The sequence below is a fragment of the Podarcis pityusensis genome (assembly GCF_964106645.2).
Source record: "Podarcis pityusensis genome assembly, chromosome: 13".
In the NCBI taxonomy this organism is placed as follows: domain Eukaryota; kingdom Metazoa; phylum Chordata; class Lepidosauria; order Squamata; family Lacertidae; genus Podarcis; species Podarcis pityusensis.
In genome coordinates, this window is record NC_138038.1 from 54,944,384 (window position 1) to 54,965,416 (window position 21,033).

The 21,033-nt window shown below is 50.4% G+C and overlaps 1 protein-coding gene across 5 annotated transcripts; it reads left to right on the top strand.

Annotated features, from left to right (window-relative positions):
• The first annotated feature begins 9,452 nt into the window (after window positions 1-9,452).
• Window positions 9,453-15,669, top strand: LOC308460725 (E3 ubiquitin-protein ligase TRIM56-like). Of its 5 annotated transcripts, none has more exons than XM_080977242.1 (2): window positions 9,453-9,471; window positions 12,919-15,669. In XM_080977242.1, the coding sequence occupies exon 2, from the start codon at window positions 12,950-12,952 to the stop codon at window positions 15,110-15,112; it is 2,163 nt and encodes a 720-aa protein (XP_080833368.1). In that variant the 5' UTR covers window positions 9,453-9,471; window positions 12,919-12,949; the 3' UTR covers window positions 15,113-15,669. The 5 variants fall into 5 exon arrangements, with proteins under 5 accessions (XP_080833368.1, XP_080833365.1, XP_080833366.1 ...); XM_080977239.1 differs by lacking the exon at window positions 9,453-9,471 and adding an exon at window positions 9,612-9,634; XM_080977240.1 differs by lacking the exon at window positions 9,453-9,471 and adding an exon at window positions 11,400-11,540.
• Window positions 15,670-21,033: the final 5,364 nt, after the last annotated feature.

Genomic DNA, 21,033 nt, shown 5'->3' on the forward strand with positions numbered 1-21,033 from the left:
TAACCTGAAGCACCACTTTAGCTAATGGGGCCTCCCGCTGCTGCTGCGCTGCCGGAGCACAATTTCTGTTCTCATCCTGAAGCAAAGTTCTTAACCCGAGGTACTATTTCTGGGTTAGCAGAGTCTGTAACCTGAAGCGTATATAACCTGAAGCGTATGTAACCCGAGGTACCACTGTACTACTAATAGTTGATTTGCAATTTAAATATGGTGCCCAGAGAAAAATTTATAACTCCACTTCTGGTTCTTGGATTGATCCTCCCCGGAAGTGATAGTTGACCTCTTAGCTGATGAATACCTAAAAATTACACACCAGGCAGCCAGATTTGCTCTGGCAGCTGCGAAGATTTGCTCCAGTTAGGTTAATGCATTGTGATTTTAATTTTGACACCAAATTATAGACTTCCAGCATCCTGTCCTCACAGTGGCCAAACAGGTGAAACTTTCCTGTTTCCACCTACTGGTATTCAGAAGCATCGCTGCCTCCAGTTTATTATTATTACTCCAACTTTGGAGGCAGAGCAAAGCTGTCCTGTCTAGTGTTAACAGAGAAATCTGAGGGCCCCCTTGGACAAAAAACAAGGACCCCAGCCAGGAATACCAGAGCAAAACAGCAGCCAGTCGGCTTGGTCTTGATTGAAGACTGTCACTACAGGACTCCCACCTGCCACCAGGTGGGACAAGATGGAAGCCCCAAACGAAAGAGAACCCAAACTTTTATTAGCTGCTAATCCCCATGCTACCCCCCAAAACTATAATAATAATAATAATAATAATAATAATAATAATAATAATAATAATTTTTTTGTACCCTGCCCATCTGGCTGGGTTTCCCCAGCCACTCTGGGCGGCTTCCAACAAAGATGAAAAATACATTAAAATGTCACACATGAAAAACTTCCCTGAACAGGGCTGCCTTCAGATGTCTTCTAAATGTTGGTTGGTTAGAAGAGAAGAAGAGTTTGGATTTGATATCCCGCCTTTCACTCCCTTTAAGGAGTCTCAAAGCGGCTCACAATCTCCTTTCCCTTCCTCCCCCACAACAAACACTCTGTGAGGGGAGTGGGGCTGAGAGACTTCAGAGAGAAGTGTGACTGGCCCAAGGTCACCCAGCAGCTGCAGGTGGAGGAGCACACGCAGTTATTTGCGGGCACACGCGCTAAACTCTGTCTGTGGTGCCTACCCCTTTTCCGAAATGATGAGACAAGAGACCAGAGTATGGGTTCAAATTGGCCACAATTTTATTGAGCTTCAGAAGCGGGGAACTTGTCACAGGCCTTGGCAGGGAACCCTCTCAGCCCGCCTGGCTGAGGATATGCAGGCAGTTGAGGCCCAGTGAGAGGGGGCTGCAAAGCGCAAATTTACACAGCATGCCCTTCCACTGACCTTGTCCAGGGAGTTTGACCTACATGCCGCTGCTCTAGGGCCAGGGACTCCCGGTTTTTGCCCTTCAATGGGCCCTGCAAGCGCCGCCACATGGGGAGGGAGCATGAATGCCCCCCCCCAACTTGATGTTAGACTAAAGGCTACCTTGCCAAGGCCTAAAACCGCCACTTGAGGCCCCAAGGGGCCTCGCCGCCAAGTCCCACAACCGAGGACCAATCAAACCCCACAATCTATCCGGTCCCCAAGGGCTCGTCGCAAGTCATGGAGCCAGACGTCATTGCCCAGTGGAGTCAGGTGCACCCCGTCCCCCCGGAATAGGTCAACTCTATCTGATGTGATGGTGGGATGTGGGATAGAGAACCCACCAATTTGGCGCATGGTGTTGCGCATGGCCCTGTTAATTTTGCTCACCGCATAATTGAGGCGAGAGGGATTGGAAGCCCCCCTCCAGTGAAGACAGGGGAGGAGATTGGACCAGCCGATGGTCATTGATGGGTACAAGGCATGCAGGCTTTTTAGATCTGCCCTTGCAGCAAGGGCAAGGGCAATGACTTTTTGCTCCACTAGATTGTTCTCCCTTGCATGTATAATCAAGACCCTTGGAGGGCTATGGGTCGCTGTGGCACTACACAGCATGCGCATCAAGCTCCGCCAACACATGCCGCGCTGGGCCATTCAATAAATGCGTATAAAGGTTATGGCCACGATTTTGAGACCGTGCATAATCTGCCGCCCAATGGACAATGCTTTTTTTTTTTTTTTTTAAATGATTTTTATTAATGTTTCAGAAAAGGTTACAAAAATAAGAAAAAGGAAAAAAAAAAGAAAAGAGAAAATACAATATACAGAAAAATAAAAACAATTAAAAACAAATCAATCTTTCCATGTCTTGTCTTTCATTTACTTGTTTCCCTGACCTCCTCACACCTCCCTTTTTTGTATTCCAGTTCAGTTAGTTAATTCAGCAAATCCTTTCCCTCTTTGTTTTTATCTTAATCCTTTATCTTAATATACTATAACTTTAGATTCTCACCTGTTAACAATCCATTTTTACATACTCCTTTGTAACATTGCTGCTAAAACCACTTAACTTCATTCCGACATCATTCTAACATTCATTAATTTTGCAGTATTTCTGTAAATAATCTTTGAATTTCTTCCAATCTTCTTCCACCGACTTTTCTCCCTGGTCTCGGATTCTGCCAGTCATTTCCGCCAATTCCATGTAGTCCATCACCTTCATCTGCCATTCTTCCAGGGTGGGTAGATCTTGTGTCTTCCAATACTTTGCAATAAGTATTCTTGCTGCTGTTGTAGCATACATAAAGAAAGTTCTATCCTTCTTTGGCACCAATTGGCCAACCATGCCCAGGAGAAAGGCCTCTGGTTTCTTCAGAAAGGTATATTTAAATACCTTTTTCATTTCATTATAGATCATCTCCCAGAAAGCCTTAATCCTTGGGCACGTCCACCAAAGGTGAATGAATGTATCTTCAGTTTCTTTACATTTCCAACATTTATTATCGGGCAAATGATAGATTTTTGCAAGCTTGACTGGTGTCATGTACCACCTGTATATCATTTTCATAATATTCTCTCTTAAGGCATTACATGCCGTAAACTTCATACCTGTGGTCCATAACTGTTCCCAGTCAGCCAACATTATGATATGTCCAACATCTTGTGCCCATTTAATCATAGCAGATTTCACCGTTTCATCCTGAGTATTCCATTTCAACAGCAAGTTATACATCTTTGACAAAATCTTGGTTTTGGGTTCTTACAGTTCTGTTTCCAATTTTGATTTTTCCACCTGGAAGCCAATTTTCTTGTCCAAATTATATGCCTCCATTATTTGATAATACTGAAGCCAGTCTCGCACTTTATTTTTTAGTTTTTCAAAGCTCTGCAATTTCAATCTGTCTCCCTCTTGTTCCAAAATTTCCCAATATTTCAGCCATTTGGCCTCCATATTGAGCTTTTTCTAAGCCTTCGCTTCCATCGGTGACAACCACCTTGGGGTTTTATTTTCAAGTAGGTCCTTATATCTTATCCAGACATTAAACAATGCTTTCCTGACAATATGATTTTTAAATGCTTTATGTGCTTTGACCTTATCATACCACAAATATGCATGTGTAATAAATGTAGGGGTTACTCGTGCGCAAGTTGGTGCCACTCCTGGCTAGTTTGCCTTGTTAAACCTTTTCTGTCTGGACAGCCCTACACTTCGTGGCTGATCAGTCGCTAGCAGAATCCGTCAGTGGGCATTTCTTAAACCTTTTCCAGCATAAAAGTTGTTTGACTCCAAGTCTCCTCCTACTCTCCCTGCGCGGAAGTCTTCTGCGCAGGGCGGGCGTGGGTAGCGGAGGACCCGTGCTCTCCTCGCTGATCTCCGGCGAGGAGTCCTGGAGCCCCCTCGCCGATTCCCCCATCTGCCCCCCTTTATCCCTGGTGTTACGCTGATTTCCTTCCCCAGCTGGTGAGCTGCCTCTCCCCCTGCTGGGCCCTTCTCCAGCATCGCTTGAGAGCCTCGCCTCCACCTCTGGCTCCAATGTCAGTTTCCTGACAGCATGCCATCCAAATACATTATTAAAGCCTTCTAAATCCAAGATGTCTGTGTTTTCAAGAAGCAGCCATTCTTTCAGCCAGCAAAAAGCTGCTGATTCATAATAAAGTTTAAGGTCTGGCGGGGCAAATCCACCTCTTTCCTTTGCATCCGTTAGTATTTTAAATTTTATTCTAGGTTTCTTGCCCTGCCAGACAAATCTAGAAATATCTCTCTGCCACTTCTTGAAGCAATCCATTTTATCCAAAATTTGCAATGTTTGAAACAGAAACAACATTCTAGGCAATAGATTCATTTTTATCGCAGCAATACGGCCTAGCATTGAAAGCTTCAAATTTGACCAGATTTCTAAATCTTTTTTCACTTCAGTCCAGCATTTTTCATAATTGTCTTTAAATAGATTCCCATTCTTAGCTGTCATGTTAATCCCCAGGTTTTTCACTTTCTTAACCACTGTTAAGCCTGTCTAATTCTGAAACGCCCAATGGACAATGCTGTGGCCTATCACCCAGATCTTCATGGTGGGCAAACCTGTAAGACAATTAAATTGCAAGTGATAAGGAGGAGGAGCCGGGACAAATGTAGCTTTTGTAGGCTGCCGAACGCCAGCGCCCCAGTGTCTTGATGTGTGTGGGGTCCCAACCCTGTATCGCCGCTGAATTGGCAGCCCTGATACGGAAGGAGTGCCCGTAATATTCCTGGGGACTAACACCGCAAGCAGATAAGGCTTTGCGTAAAACTGCTGTGAATTGTGATCGCGTCAACAGGCGCGTGTTTGAGTGAATGAAGAAAAGGCCCTTGCACTGGGACTGGACCCTGAAGAAGCGGCGTGTGTCGCGATATGGGCAGGGAACCGCCTGTTCTGTTGAGGGCAACGCAAGCGTGACCCCTTTCCGCAATTGGTCAGTTTTTGAGGACCGAATCTTGACATTCAACGTATGCCCAGAGAACTTGATGTCATTGTCTGCCAACCCTGATTGCAGGGGCCCAGCCAAACACTCCCCAATGCACATGGCACCCAAAAAGGCTAGGGAGAATGCTGTCCGAAAGAGACAAGTTTCAAAATTTGACCAGCAGATCTCTGGTAGTTTTTTCCAAATTAGATTAAGTTTATCTATGGTGATGGGCTTCCTGCCATCCTGACATGGGGGAATGACATGCTGCCACCCAGCCAGCAACTTCTTGACATGGAAGCTGTCACAGGGGTCTGGCCAATGACGGAATTTACAAAAGAAAGAAATAGCCGCCCTGTAAAGCATTAAAGTTTTTATGGCAAGGCCCTTGCACTTTAGGAGCACCAAGAACTGAAGCACCTCCTCCTCGGATGCGCGCCGTGTTGCAGAGCCACAAAAGCGCCCAAAGGCATCCCAGGCCCTGGAATAAGAATGTCTAGTGGAGGGTGCTATTGCTGCCAACACTCCCTGGTTTACTTCTCGCTTCCAATCTCCCACAGATCGTCTGGGAAGGCGTCCGGGGACTGGGCTGCTTCTGGTGCCATCTCGCGGAAATACTCCATCTGGAAACGAGACAGTGCGTCAGCAATGTTATTGATAAGGCCAGGTATGAAGCGGGCACAAACAGGCGCAGGACCCTTATGACCCTCTGGGACTTTGCTGACTGCCTAGATATAACTCTTACCACCGCTTGATTGTCGGACCAGAAACAGACCCTGGAATTCGAGAAGAGGGTTCCCCAGATGCGAATGGCAACTAGAATAGAAAAGAACTCCAGAAAGGTTAAATCCCGAATAATGCCTGCTGTGTGCCAAGAAGATGACCATGGCTGGGCACACCAATGTCCCCTGAAGAACACGCCAAAGCCAAAGCGGCCAGAAGCATCAGAATGAACCTGGAATTCCACCCCAGGGTTAAGGCTCTTCTGCCAAAATGAAACCCCGTTATAATCCTGCAGGAATGCAAGCCAAACCCTCAGATCGTCCTTTAAAGCCCTATACGGCCTAGGTCCCTCGTACCTACAGGACCGACTCTCCTGGTATGCCCCACAGAGAAACTTACGGTCTTCAAATAAAAACATCTTGAAGGTCCCAGGCCACAGAGAAGTTAGGCTGGCCTCAACTAGAGCCAGGGTTTTTTCGGCCATGCCTCCAATCTGGTGGAACACTCTGTCACAAGAGACCAGGGCCCTGCGGGACTTGACATCTTTCCGCAGGGCCTGCAAGACAGAGCTGTTCCACCAGGCCTTTGGCCAGGGCACAGCCTGACTCCCTCCCTCGGCAATCTTCACGGAGCTCTGGCCCAATGGTTGCCAGTGGCTTGAATTAATTAATTTTATAATGAATGATTTTAGAGTGTTGTTTATGCTGTACTTTTGTACTGTTTTATTGTTGTTAGCCGCCCTGAGCCCGGCTTCAGCTGGGGAGGGCGGGATATAAATAAAAATTATTATTATTATTATTATTATTATTATTATTATTATTATTATTATTATGTTTTGTCACCCTGATGTGATGGTGGGGGGCTACCCCCCCCCGGCCACGAGCCGAGCCAGACGGGCACAAAAGGCACGGCCTGGTGCCACTACTCTACATGCAAAATTAAGATGACCCAATAGGGATTGCACCTGGCAAACGGTGGTCTTTTGAACCCCAAGCATTGCCTCCGGAAACACTTTCAAGGATTCCAGCTTGGTCTGTGGGAGGCGCGATGACTGCCGAATTGTGTCCAATTCAATAACCAAGTAGGAAAGGATAGTCGAAGGGCCCTCGGTCTTGTCAGCAGCCAGAGGTATGCCAAAGTCAGCTGCAAGGCGCATGAATGTAGCTAGGGATAGAGCGCAGTCAGGGGAGTCTGGGGCCGCCATAATAAGAAAGTCATCTAAGTAATGGATCATGAAAGGGGAACCAGATGTGGATTTGAAGGCCCATGCAATGAATGTGCTGAAGGTTTCAAAGGCCGCGCAGGCCACAGAGCAGCCCATGGGCATAGCCTTGTCAAAATACCAGCTATCCCTGAATTTGAGTCCTAGAAACCAAAAATCTTCAGGATGAACCGGGAGCAGCCGGAAGGCTGACTCAATGTCGCATTTTGCCATTGAACCTGGAAGGAAGAACAGCAAAAGAGGCTTGAGCCAAGGGGTCATCTTCTTTTCTCTTGGCCTTAGGCCCACCCCCGGCCAGAGATCTGATGGTCAAATTTTGAAATCTTTCGGGCAGCATTCTCCCTAGCCTTTTTTGGTGCCATGCACATTGGGGAGTGTTTGGCTGGGCCCCTGCAATCAGGGTTGGCAGACACCGAAATCAAGTTCTCTGGGCATATGTTGAATGTCAAGATTCGGTCCTCAAAAACTGACCAATTGCGGAAAGGGGTCATGATCGCGCTGTCCCCAACCGAACAGGCGGGCCCCTGCCCATATTGCGACATGCGCCACTTTGTCAGGATCCAGCCACAGTGCAAGGGCCCTTTCTTCATTCATTCAAACACGCGCCCGTTGACACAATCACAATTCACAGTGGTCTTACACAAAGCCTTATCGGCTTGTGGTGTTAGTCCACAGGAATATTCTGGGCACTGCTTCCATATCGGGGCTGCCACTTCAGTGGCGATACAGGGTTGGGACCCCGCACACATCAAGACATTGGGGCACTGGCGTTCAGCAGCCTACAAAAGGTTACCTGCCAAGGCCTGTGCCAAGTTTCCAATTTCTGAAATTCAATAAAGTTGTGACCAATTTGAACCCATACTCTGGTCTCTTGTCTTATCATTTGGGGAAAGGGATAGGCACCACAGACAGGGTTTAGCGCGTGTGCCTGCAAACAACTACCTAACATTTAGAAGGCATCTGAAGGCAGCCCTGTTCAGGGAAGTTATTAATCTGTGACATTTTAATGTATTTTTCATCTTTGTTGGAAGCCGCCCAGAGTGGCTGGGGAAACCCAGCCTGATGGGCGGGGTACAAATAATATATTATTATTATTATTATTATTATTATTATTATTATTATTATAGTTTTGGGGGGTAACATGGGGATTAGCAGCTAATGAAAGTTTAGGTTCTCTTTTGTTCGGGGCTTCCATCTTGTTCCACCTGGTGGCAGGTGGGAGTCCTGTCGCGACAGTCTTCAATCAAGACCAAGCCGACTGGCTGCTGTTTTGCTCTGGCATTCCTGGCTGGGGTCCTTGCTTTTTGTCCAAGGGAGACCTCAGATTTCTCCTTTAACAGAATAAAGATTGTAGAATCATTGGAAAGGAGCCTGAGAGTCATCTGGCAAACCCCCAGCAGTTTCATTTCCTTCTGACCTTTGATGATTTCAATTCCACCTCTGTGGAACACCCACACGGACCATGCATGTGCGTTTGTGTGTATTCTCACACGCATAAACATACGTGCAATTTGGGATCTCTCTCTATGCAGGTGGTGATGATGGCAGAATCATAGAATCGTAGATTTGGAGAGGACCTCCATGGCCACCCAGCCCAGGCCCCTGCAATGCAGGAATCATAGCCAGGATTCTGGAGGAGATTGCAGCCCCTGAAAGAAATATTCTGCCCCAACACAAGTGGGAGTTTTTTAGCCGCCCCCAGGAGACCCTGGGCTGCTGTTGCTTCGATACAGCCTGAGGAGAAGGCTGTTGACGGCTCCTAATGTTGCAGGAATTTATGTATAGGTTGGGGGGGGGGTTGCCCCTCCAGCAGATATCCTGCACATGCAGCCCACTATCAAAATCAGCACAATCACTTTTGTGACTTTTGTGATTTGTCCCCACAAAACACTTGGTCACAGTTTCTTCCTATCTATTCAAAGGGCCTCTGCTGCACAATACCAAATGTAAGAATTCACTGATAAATGTTCCTATGTACTGGCTCACAGGGAAAACATCAGAAATTCATCTAGACCTGTGAGCTCAGCTACTCAGCAGCCCCTCTGCCTGAGTGATAATTCCTGGCCTCCTGATACCTGAGTGCCAGACAGGTAGCCATTCCAGAAATAACAAACCCAGATGAAGACAAAAGGGTGTGATTAATTGGCTGGGAAACAGGGAAATGTAAATATATATTTTGCTTCACTTGATGGGTGTTTGGTGGAGGACAAGGGGAACCATGGGGCAGGGTCCAGGATGCTCAGATTCCTGCCACAAGACACCCCCTTTCATGATGTAACCGTGATGTATGAGTGATGTATTAGTGAGCACAATTAGTGAGCACAATTCAAAGTGTTGGTGCTGACCTTTAAAGCCCTAAACAGCCTCAGTCCAGTATATCTGAAAGAGCATCTCCACCCCCATCGTTCAGCCCAGAGACTGAGGTCCAGCGCTGAGGGCCTTCTGGCGGTTCCCTCACTGCGAGAAGTAAATTTACAGGAAACCAGGCAGAGGGCCTTTTCCGTAGTGGCGCCTGCCCTGTGAAACACCCTCCCACCAGATGTCAAAGAGAACAAGAACTACCAGACTTTTAGAAGACATCTGAAGGCAGCCCTGCTTAGGGATGCTTTTAATGTTTAATAGGTTATTGTATTTTAGTGTTTTGTTGGAAGCCGCCCTGAGTGGCCGGGGAGAGCGAGGTATAAATATTATTTATATTACCGTATTTTTTGCACCATAACACTCACTTTTTTCCTCCTAAAAAGTAAGGGGAAATGTCTGTGCGTGTTATGGAGGGAATGCCTACGAGTGGCATGCCTACGGATTTTCCTCCTCTATAAACTACGTGCGTGTTATGGTCGGGTGCGTGTTATAGAGCGAAAAATACGGTACATATTATTATATTATATTATATTATATTATATTATATTATATTATATTATATTATATTATATTTGTAAGCAAGAAGGAACATAGTTGAGGACCCACCCCCCTTAACCTAGGAACAAATCTGGCTTTGGGCATTTGGATAATTTTATTGACATTCCCTTGGAATAACAGGCTACCTTGCCTTGTAACCATGTCTTGTTTAATCATTATGCCTATGCTATACATAGTTCCAGTCACTACTTTCCACACAATCACACGCCTGTGGTTTATTCCCCCCCCCCATTTTATTTCATGCCTGCTTTTGAAGATGTGGGAAGCTGATTTTGGGCACCCATCTGTCTCGGGAGACAATGGAGGAGTGCGCCTTCACCGGGGATGAAGCCAAACTGTTGGAAGGTTGCAGCATTTACTGGGGCTGTAGACACCGATACATGAGACGAGTTTTTATTGCAGCAGGGGCAGATGAGGGCGTCCAGTTACACTGCTGCAGAGGGACCACCGCCTTTCTTCTCTCTGCGCTCCCCTTAAGTTGTCATTCTCACTCCCCAACCCCTAAAATATTAATGCCTTTTTATTTATGCATAAATAATGCATAAAATAATGCATAAAATGCCTTTTTATTTATGCTTTGCGCATATATATTTATATACAGGCAGGGGCAAATAAGACTGTTGGTGCACATTTTTTTTTAAAAAAATTGGTAACTGCCTCCCCATACACTTAGCCGCCGTGAGCATTGTTTTAACTGTGGAAGGTAAAGGTAAAGGGACCCCTGACTGTTAGGTCCAGTCACGGAAGACTCTGGGGTTGCGGCGCTCATCTCGCTTTACTGGCCGAGGGAGCTGGCGTTTGTCCGCAGACAGCTTCCAGGTCATGTGGCCAGCATGACTAAGCCTGACTGAGATGCTTCTGGCAAACCAGAGCAGCGCATGGAAACACCGTTTACCTTCCCACCGGAGTGGTACCTATTTATCTACTTGCACTTTCACGTGCTTTCGAACTGCTAGGTTGGCAGGAGCAGGGACCGAGCAATGGGAGCTCACCCCGTCGTGTCGATTCGAACTGCTGACCTTCTGATCGGCAAGTCGCAGGCTCTGTGGCTTAACCAACGGCGCCACCCGTGTCCCTGCAGGGGACCTTGGGGGAGGCAAAAGGGAACCTGGGGGTCATCTAGTCCAACCCCTGCAATGCATGAATCACATCTGGACGGGTCCCTCTTTTGGCCTGACCCAGCTGCTGTCCTCTGTTCTTGCGTCCACGAAGGAAACAGGGAGCTCTCCAACAGGGGGGCGGGAAGCGGGGCGGCCCCAGGACGGCACACTTTGCCAAGACCCGCTTGCGCTAACTCCTCGGGGGGTGGTCCAGCCTGGATGCCCCAAGAGGAGACGGGCTGCGAGGCTCAAAGGGAGCGAGGAGAGCCGAGGGGAGCGGGCGGGCAGGACGCCCCCTCTCAGCCCTTTGGCCCCCCAGCGGAGCCATCCCCGAGCCCTCCCGTGACCCCCTTGTCACAACCTTCCAGTCCCGCAGCACCTTGCGCAGAGGTGCCCAAACGTTTTTTCAAAGAGAGCCAGATTTGATGAAGTGCACATGCGTGAGGGCCGACCAAAGCTTTCTATACGATTTTACCCCAATGTTGTTGAACTTTTTGTTGATTCAAGATGTTGAGCTTTTTTGGAGGGGGTTACCCCAGTAAATAAACTAGGCGCCAGATTAAACCTTTGGACTTTGAACATACCTGCCCTTGCGGAATCCTCTGCCCCCTGTGAGCGTCAAATTCGCTTCCGCTTCCGCGCGGTGACACTCCCAGCCCCATATCTCGGGGGCGACCTCCCAGGGAATGGCAAGCGGAGAGGACCCCCAGCCCAGCTGCCGCTCCGAGGTAGGGGCTCCTTCGCGGGCGGGTGGGCAAGCTGCCAGCCAGTCGAGAGTCGCTCCCCAGATATGGGGTTTGGGGGGCGAACTTTGGCCCGGAGACCTTCGGAGGGTTAGGGTCCGCCGGGGTGGGTCGGGGGGCGGCCCTTCTCTCCCTGGATCCCGGGGAAGGGGAGGTCATGCTGGTCGCAAGGGCCTCGATGAGAGCTGGGCAAGGGCGTCCCCGCCGGCACCAGGAGTCTCCTGGGGACCCAGAAGTCCTGCCCCCTAACCCCCACTCCCGTTGGACGTGTTGTGAAAACCAGGGGTCGCCTGTGAGGCTCAACCCACGGAGAGTGGCGCTTTCCACCCCGTGTGTGGGTTTCCCCGTGTTTGTGGCTGTGCGCTCCTGTGCACGCCTTCCTACCTAGCGCACTTACGGACGTGCGCTTCTTGTACAGAGCCTCGGTTTCCTTACATCAGGCGCAAGGGCTCCTTCTCCTGCCTCCTGGGGACACCCCGATCCGGGGAGCCCCCTCTCACTCCAGGTGTTGCTGGACTGCCGCTCCCTCCCTTGCAGGGAATTCAAAGGTCCAGCCATATCTGGTGTTTGCAGAACTTTTGTCCCGAGAGGACTGGGCAAAGTCAGGGAGGGGGGAGGGTGTCCTTGGCTCCGAGCCACAATACAGACTCTGCTGTGCCTTAGTGAATGGTGATCCGCTCCACTGTCAAACTGCTCTTACTGTCAGAAAGTTCTTCCTGATGTTTACGCTGCAATTTCCTTTCTTGTAACTGAAGTCAGGCTTGCTTCATTTCCCATGTGGCAGCCCTTGAGATGTTTGAAGATAGCTACCATATCTCCTCTCAGTCTCCTCTTTTCCAGGCTAAACATACCCAGGTCCCTCAACCGCTTCTCATCAGGCTTGGTTTCTAGACCTTTGATCATCTTGGCAGCCCTTCTCTGCATACCTTCCAGCTTGTCAATACATTGGTACCTGGGGTTACAGACGCTTCAGGTTACAAACTCCGCTAACCCAGAAATATTACCTCGGGTTAAGAACTTAGCTTCAGGATGAGAACAGAAATTGTGCTCTGGTGGCACAGCAGCAGTGGGAGGCCCCATTAGCTAAAGTGGTGCTTCAGGTTAAGAACAGTTTCAGGTTAAGTACAGAGCTCCAGAACGAATTAAGTACTTAACCCGAGGTACCACTTTATCCTCCTTAAATTGTGCTGCCCTGGACTTCTGATGGTGCCGCCTAGAATCACATTCGTCTTTTTTTGCTGCTGCATCACAGCGTTGACTCATATTGAGCTTGTGGTTTACTAAAACCGCTGGATCCTTTTCACAGTGCTCTCTCTCTCTCTCTCTCTCTCTCTCTCTCTCTCTCTCTCTCTCTCCCTTCAAGGCAACCTCCCTGCAGCAGGGACCACCCCACCATGGCGGCCAAGGCCCCGTCCCTCTCCGAAGCCCTCACCAGCGGCTTCCTGACCTGCACCATCTGCCTGGAGCGCCTCCGCCGCCCCAAGATCCTGCCCTGCCTGCACAGCTACTGCCAGGAGTGCCTGCGGAAGTTGGCAGGAGGCCGGAAGGAGCTTCAGTGCCCCGAGTGCCGTGAGCGGGTGGCCCTCCCACAGGGGGGCGTGGGTGCTCTCCGGACCAACTTCTTCATCAACGGCCTGCTGGACCTGGTCCACCCCACAGGGGAGGCAGAGCTCACCTGCAGCCTCTGCCCGCTCATCGGCCAGGAGGCTGGCCGGCCAGCCGTCTCCCGCTGCCTGGACTGCGCCGACGACATGTGCCGGGACTGCGCCTGTGGGCACCGCTGCTCCCGCCTCACCCACCTCCACCGCGTGGTGGCCATGAAGGACTACCTCTCCGGAGAGCACGACGAGGAGATCCGGAAGCGCCAGGCGCTGCAGTGCAAGGAGCACACCGGCGAGGAGCTGCGCTTCTTCTGCACGCCTTGTGCCGTCGTCCTCTGCCGGGAGTGCCGGCTGGGGGCCCACCTCCAGCACCCTTGCCTGCCCCTGGCTGAGGCGGCCCAGGCCCGCCGGCCGGTCATCGTGGAGCTCCTGGCCGGGGTGGAGGAGACGGTGCAGGTCATCCGGGCGGGGAGGGCCAGCCTGGAGAGGGAGGCTGCGCAGCTGCAGGTGCGCGAGGCTAGCATCCGGGATGCGGTGGAGCAGGCATGCTCGCGGGCGGTGCAGCGGCTGCTGGCGCAGCAGGAGGAGGTCCTGGCCCAGCTGGCGGACTACGTGAAGGAGCGGCAGAAGGCCTGCCAGGCCCTCTGCTCCGATCTGGAGTTCCAAGAGCAGGTGGCCTCCAGCACCGTGGCCTTTGCCCAGAAGGTGCTGGGCCTGGGGAGGGAGGTGGAGATCGTCTCCCTGGAGCAGGTCATCTGTGAGCGTCTCAGGCATCTGCAGGGCTTCTCCTGGGAGCCGCTGGCCACCCGCCTGCCCTGCCTGGAGGTCGACGCTGAGATCGGGGGCAGCGGCCCTTGCCTGTTCCACCTGGAGTTCCGGGAGGAGAGCCCCACTGGAGTGCCGGAGGGCCCCAAGGAGGAGGCCACAATAGGGGCGAAGAAGAAGACCCACCTGCCCTGCCTGGAGGTCAACGCTGAGATCCCCACTGGAGTACCGGAGGGCCCCAAGGAGGAGGCCACAAAAGGGGCAAAGAAGAAGAGGAAGCAACAGCAGAAAGTGCCGCCTGCCAAGGAGGGATTCCACATGACCACCCTCATCCTCAGGGGCTGCCAGCAAGCCGTAGCCCCTGTGCCTCCTCCCAAGGTCCCAGGAACCCCCTTTCTGACACCCAAGCCGTCCTTCACATGTAGCTTCTGCGTCACGATCCCCAGCGACCAGAAGTGCCCCTTGGTCACAGGGCTCTGCCCCTTTGGCTCTGGAGAGCTGCTGGTGGCCGACAAGCAAAACCAGAATCTGAAGCGCTTCTCCCTGCAAGGGGAGTTCAAGGGCACTGTCCCTGTCCCCAGTGGTGTGGCCCCGGTCAGCGTGGCCACCGTGGGCAGCAAGGTGGCCTTCACAGCCGGCTCCTGCCTCTACCTCCTGAATGGTGAGGGTGACCTGGTGTGGCAGAAGGCTCTGGGGCAGGGGCAGGCCAGCCATGCAGTGGCAGCACTGGGAGGTGACCGTATGGCAGTGTGCGTGGCTGGGCAGTTGGAGGTGTACGACCTGGAGGGGCGGCTGCTGGAGAAGATTGTGCCTGAGGGCAGTGCAGAGAGGTGCCTCGTCTTCCTGGCCAACCACAAGGACGGCTTTGTAGGCTCGGACTGGTACCGCCGCAGCGTGATCCTGTTCACCAGGACGGGGCAGCTGGTGGCCGAGTGCTCTGAGGAGCAGCTGGGCGAGTGCCAGCCGGGGGCCGTTTGTGCCGATGCCACGGGCATCATTTACGTGGTCTTGCGGGAGCTGAACAAGGTGGTGGCCTTCTCCCCCAGTGGGAAGGAGTTGGGGGCGTTCCTCACTGCCAAGAACAGCATCAACCGGCCGCGGGTGGTCACGGTGGCTGGGAAGCGGCGCTTTGCCGTGGCTCTCAGCAACGGCACCGTCCACATCTTCCGGATCAGGTATCAGGGCAAGTGAGACAGAGAAAGGGCAAGGGAGGGGGGTTAAAAGCTGTATGTCCCAGAGTTAATGACCCAAGGCAGACTGGTGTGACCAAGGTGAGCTATGGTGTGTGTAGGAGAGTAAAAGCAACACTTCCTCCCGCCTGCCCTCCTGTCTGGATTGGGTCAGCTCCCAGAGTTGTGCTTTACTTACCTGGGGTTGTTGTTCCCAAGGGCGGCCACCAGAGGGCAATGTGGAAATGATAGAACCTGGCATAGATCGCCTAACTGCCAAAGTTTACCTTCCTTTTGTTCTCCCGTGTAAATCAGGGGCACGACAAAGTCCAGAGGATGGGAGGAATGATAATGCTGCTTTTTTCACCAAAAATCCAAAAGGCTGCAACAGCTAGATATCGGCAGGCAGCAGCAGAGACCTGCTTACACTTAGATTTAGACCAGCTTGCGGTCAGGATGCTCGTAAATGGGACGGTTTGTTTGTATACAAAAAAATCTGCCCTTTTCCCTTATGGGGGTATCCAAGAGCCCATACAGAGTCCTTACATAGGTTCCCTATTGGTAGGAGAAAATAACAGAGGCTAAAGCCTGATCTTTATTGATCTGTTGCAACAGGGTGTTCCCCTCACACGCAGGAGAAGGAGGAGGAACCCAGAAAAATGGTATGCAAGGCCTTATATAGACTTTTGAAATTGCCACCCTGTAGATCAAGACCACCCCCAGACACATCATACCTACATCACAGAAAGGGCACTTTACAGTAGAAATCTGAGTGCTTTGTTTACCTCCTGTCTGCCAGGTTACCTGTTTAATGGTCACTGGATTGGATTGCCTGGGGAGCCTGGCCAGTCTTTTGTAATGATAAATACTTAGTTCCTGAGCCAGGTCACAGACTCACATCCTATTCATATCTTAAGTGTGCCCTTGAGAAAGGATTTGTGAGGAAAGAAACAATGGGGAGGTTTCCCACTTTGACCTTGCAGAGAAATAATTTGCTCAGTTTGGGAATCAAAATGGTTTCAGGACGGTCTTCCTGTGCTGATCTATGTACGTGCTTGGTTGGTACACTTAGGAACATTTAACATATACCTAAGACCTCAAAGTTCCTATCACAATACTTCAACAGGTATAGAACTTGTTTACTTGTTTAGTCAGGATGTGGCTTTGTCTCTTGAGTCAATGTGTAAAAGCATAGAAGTAAAGGCAAAGGGACCCCTGACCATTAGGTCCAGTCGTGGCCGACTCTGGGGTTGCGGCGCTCATCTCGCTTTATTGGTGGTTTAACCCACAGCGCCACCCGCGTCCCTAAAAGCATAAAAAGCATGGACCAAATAAGGAGAAAGGTAAACAGGAGGTGTGGTCCTCGAAATCAGAGTGATGAGAGATGTCGACAAAGGCGGGGATTTTAGTAGGGAAATTAGGCAGTCGTGATGGACTGTAAACCTTGCAGTACCCAGCCAGTGGGGAGACAAGGGAGGGAACCTGCGCTTCAGGTATAGGGAATATAAGCTTATGCTTTGTCAGTTTTGGGTGTGCCTGCTTTGGACACCCGCTCTTGCAAGGACATATTGTATTCAATAAACTCTCTGCTTTTTCACCAATTTTATTCAGATTAAGGGATTAAGGGTCTGCTGGTGTGGCCAGCTTCCAGCTGCTAAATGGGGCATAACGCAACACAACAGAGTGTGCGTAATTGGAGCACGATTCTGAGAGTGTGGAGCACAATATTAAGCCTGAACGTTATATTCATTTGCACCCCAAGGAGACCATCACTGAGTGGGGATCCCATCTGTGCCTTCCGGAACAATCTGACAGAAGAACATGATTTGTAACTCTGCTGTGGTCACCATTCCTCTCTCTTTTTTCTATAAATATCATTCAATAATAAAACAAACGTGTATATTTGCATCTTTGCAAGAGAGGACAATTGTATACGAGCTGAAATAAAAGAGTCTGGATAAAAAACTTCTGGTATTTTTGTCCTGGGATATTTTTGTTCTGATATTTTTGTCCTGGGATGCTTTCAGATGGAAACTTAATATGTAAATGGGCCACAGAAACTCCACAGCAAACAGCTGCCTGGGAAACCCCCCCCCCCCATTTTTGAACATGCAGAAACTCCACTGGGAGCAGCCAGAGAGTCTGGGAGCAGGAGCTCACCTGTTCAGAAATGGGGCAGAATCTCACCATACAGCATATTGGCAACAACAATGAGCAGATATTTGTTTCATTCATTTGGCACCCCAAAGCAATTTACAATATATTATAACAACTAAAAGAATTGCAAATATGGAAGCTCTTCATATATATATATATATATATATATATATATATATATGAACAGCTTCAAACAACAATGCCTAAAATCAGTCGGATTCCAATGCTGATAAAGGCTGGAATAAAGATTGTAGAATCATTGGAAAGGAGCCTGAGAGTCACCTGGCAAACCCCCAGCAGTTTCATTTCCTTCTGACCTTTGATGATTTCAATTCCACCTCTGTGGAACACCCACACGGACCATGCATGTGCGTTTGTGTGTATTCTCACACGCATAAACATACGTGCAATTTGGGATCTCTCTCTATGCAGGTGGTGATGATGGCAGAATCATAGAATCGTAGATTTGGAGAGGACCCCCAGGGCCACCCAGCCCAGGCCCCTGCAATGCAGGAATCATAGCCAGGATCCTGGAGGAGACTGCAGCCCCTAAAATAAATATTCTGCCCCAACACAAGTGGGAGTCTTTAAGCCGCCCCCAGGAGACTCTGGGCTGCTGTTGCTTTGATACAGCCTGAGGAGAAGGCTGTTGATGGCTCCTAGTGTTGCAGGAATTTATGTAAAGGTTGGGGGGGTTGCCCCTCCAGCAGATACCATGCACATGCAGCCCACTACCAAAATCAGCACAATCACTTTTGTGGCTTTTGTGATTTGTCCCCACAAAACACTTGGTCACAGTTTCTTCCTATCTATTCAAAGGGCCTCTGCTGCACAATACCAAATGTAAGAATTCACTGATCAATGTATCTCTGTACTGGCTCACTGGGAAAACTCCAGAAATTCATCTAGACCTGTGAGCTCAGCTGCCCAGCAGCCCCTCTGCCTGAGTGATCATCCCTGGCCTCCTGATACCTGAGTGCCAGACAGGTAGCCATTCCAGAAATAACAAACTCAGATGAAGACAAAAGGGTGGGATTAACTGGGCTGGGAAACAGGGAAATGTAAAGATCTCTTTTCTTACACTCGATGGGTGTTTGGTGGAGGGCAAGGGGAACCATGGGGCAGGGTCCAGGATGCTCAGATTCCTGCCACCAGACTTCCCCTTTCATGTTATAACCGTGTTGTATGAGTGATGTATTAGTACATTTCCGAGCACAATTCAAAGTGTTGGTGTTGACCTTTAAAGCCCTAAATGGCCTTGGCCCGGTATACCTGAAGGAACGTCTCCACCCCCATCGTTCTGCCAGGACTCTGAGGTCCAGCGCTGAGGGCCTTCTGGCGGTTCCCTCATTGCGAGAAGTGAGGTTACAGGGAACCAGGCAGAGGGCCTTCTCAGTAGTGGCGCCTGCCCTGTGGAACGCCCTCCCAGCAGATGTCAAAGAGATAATATCTGTCCTCCCTTCCCCACAGGTGGGCGGGGTTTGCGGCACCGAGTGGGGCTTACCTGGGCGGGTGCCACCCACCTGCTTAAGCTGGCCTTTGACCCGCCCTTGGCCAGTGAGGACAATGGACGGCCGGCCGGGGGTGGGCCTAAGGCCAAGAGAAAAGAGGCTGACCCCTCGGCTCAAGCCTCTTTTGCTGTTCTTCCTTCCAGGATGAATGGCAAAATGCGACATTGAGTCAGCCTTCCGCCTGCTCCCGGTTCATCCTGAAGATTTTTGGCTTCTAGGACTCAAATTCAGGGATAGCTGGTCTTTTGAGAAGGCTATGCCCATGGGTTGCTCTGTGGCCTGCGCAGCCTTTGAAACCTTCAGCACATTCATTGCATGGGCCTTCCAAACCATATCTGGTTCCCCTTTCGTCATCCATTACTTAGATGACTTTCTTATCATGGCAGCCACAGACTCCCCTGACTGTGCTCTATCCCTAGCTACATTCATACGCCTTGCAGCTGACTTTGGCATACCTCTGGCTACTGACAAGACCGAGGGCCCTTCGACTATCCTTTCCTACTTGGGTATTGAATTGGACATTGGTGCGCCCAGCCATGGCCATCTTCTTCGCACGCAGCAGGCATTATTCGGGATTTAACCTTTCTGGAGTTCTTTTCTATTCTAGTTGCCATTCACATCTGGGGAACCCTCTTCTCAAATTCCAGGGTCTGTTTCTGGTCCGACAATCAAGCGGTGGTAAGAGTTATATCTAGGCAGTCAGCAAAGTCCCAGAGGGTCATAAGGGTCCTGCGCCTGTTTGTGCCCGCTTCATACCTGGCCTTATCAATAACATTGCTGACGCACTGTCTCGTTTCCAGATGGAGTATTTCCGCGCGATGGCACCAGAAGCAGCCCAGTCCCCGGACGCCTTCCCAGACGATCTGTGGGAGATTGGAAGCGAGAAGTAAACCAGGGAGTGTTGGCAGCAATAGCACCCTCCACTAGACATTCTTATTCCAGGGCCTGGGATGCCTTTGGGCGCTTTTGTGGCTCTGCAACACGACACACATCCGAGGAGGAGGTGCTTCAGTTCTTGGTGCTCCTAAAGTGCAAGGGCCTTGCCATAAAAACTTTAATTCGTTACAGGGCGGCTATTTCTTTCTTTTGTAAATTCCATCATTGGCCAGACCCCTGTGACAGCTTCCATGTCAAGAAGTTGCTGGCTGGGTGGCGGCATGTCATTCCCCCACGTCAGGATGGAAGCCTATCACCATAGATATACTTTATCTAATTTGGAAAAAACTACCAGAGATCTGCTGGTCAAATTTTGAAACTTGTCTCTATCGGACAGCATTCTCCCTAGCCTTTTTGGGTGCCATGTGCATTGGGGAGTGGCCACAGTCCAAGGGCCTTTTCTTCATTCACTCAAACACGCGCCCGTTGACGCGATCACAATTCACAGTGGTTTTACGCAAAGCCTCATCTGCTTGCAGTGTTAGTCCCCAGGAATATTCCGGGCACTCGTTCCATATCAGGGAACGATACAGCGGTGATACAGGGTTGGGACCCCGCACACATCAAGACACTGGGGCGCTGGCGTTCAGCAGCCTACAAAAGTTACATTTGTCCCGGCTCCTCCTCCTTATCACTTGCAATTTAATTGTCGTACAGGTTTGCCCACCATGAAGATATGGGTGATAGGCCACAGCATTGTCCATTGGGCAGCAGATTATGCACAGTCTCAAAATCATGGCCATAAGCATAACATCCACCCCAAGGTACGCTTTTGTTGGATGGCCAGCGGGACATGCATTGGCGGAGCTTGATGCGCATGCTGTGTAGTGCCACAGCGACCCATGGCCCTCCAAGGGTCTTGATTATACATGCAAGGGAGAACGATCTAGTGGAGCAAAAAGGCATTGCCCTTGCCCTTGCTGCAAGGGCAGATCTAAAAAGCCTGCATGCCTTGTACCCATCAATGACCATCGGCTGGTCCAATCTCCTACCCCGTCTTCACTGGAGGGGGGCTTCCAATCCCTCTCGCCTCAATTATGCGGTGAGTAAAATTAGCAGGGCCATGCGCAACACCATACGGCAAATTGGTGGGTTCTCTATCCCACATCCAACCATCACAGCAGATAGAGTAGACCTATTCCGTGGGGACGGGGTGCACTGACCCCACTGGGCAATGACTTCCGGCTCCACGACTTGCGATGAGCCCTTGGGGACCGGATAGATTGCGGGGTTTGATTGGTCCTCGGTTGTGGGACTTGGCGGCGAGGCCCCTTGGGGCCTCAAGTGGCGGTTTTTAGGCCTTGGCAAGGTAGCCTTTAGTCTAACATCAAGTCAGGGG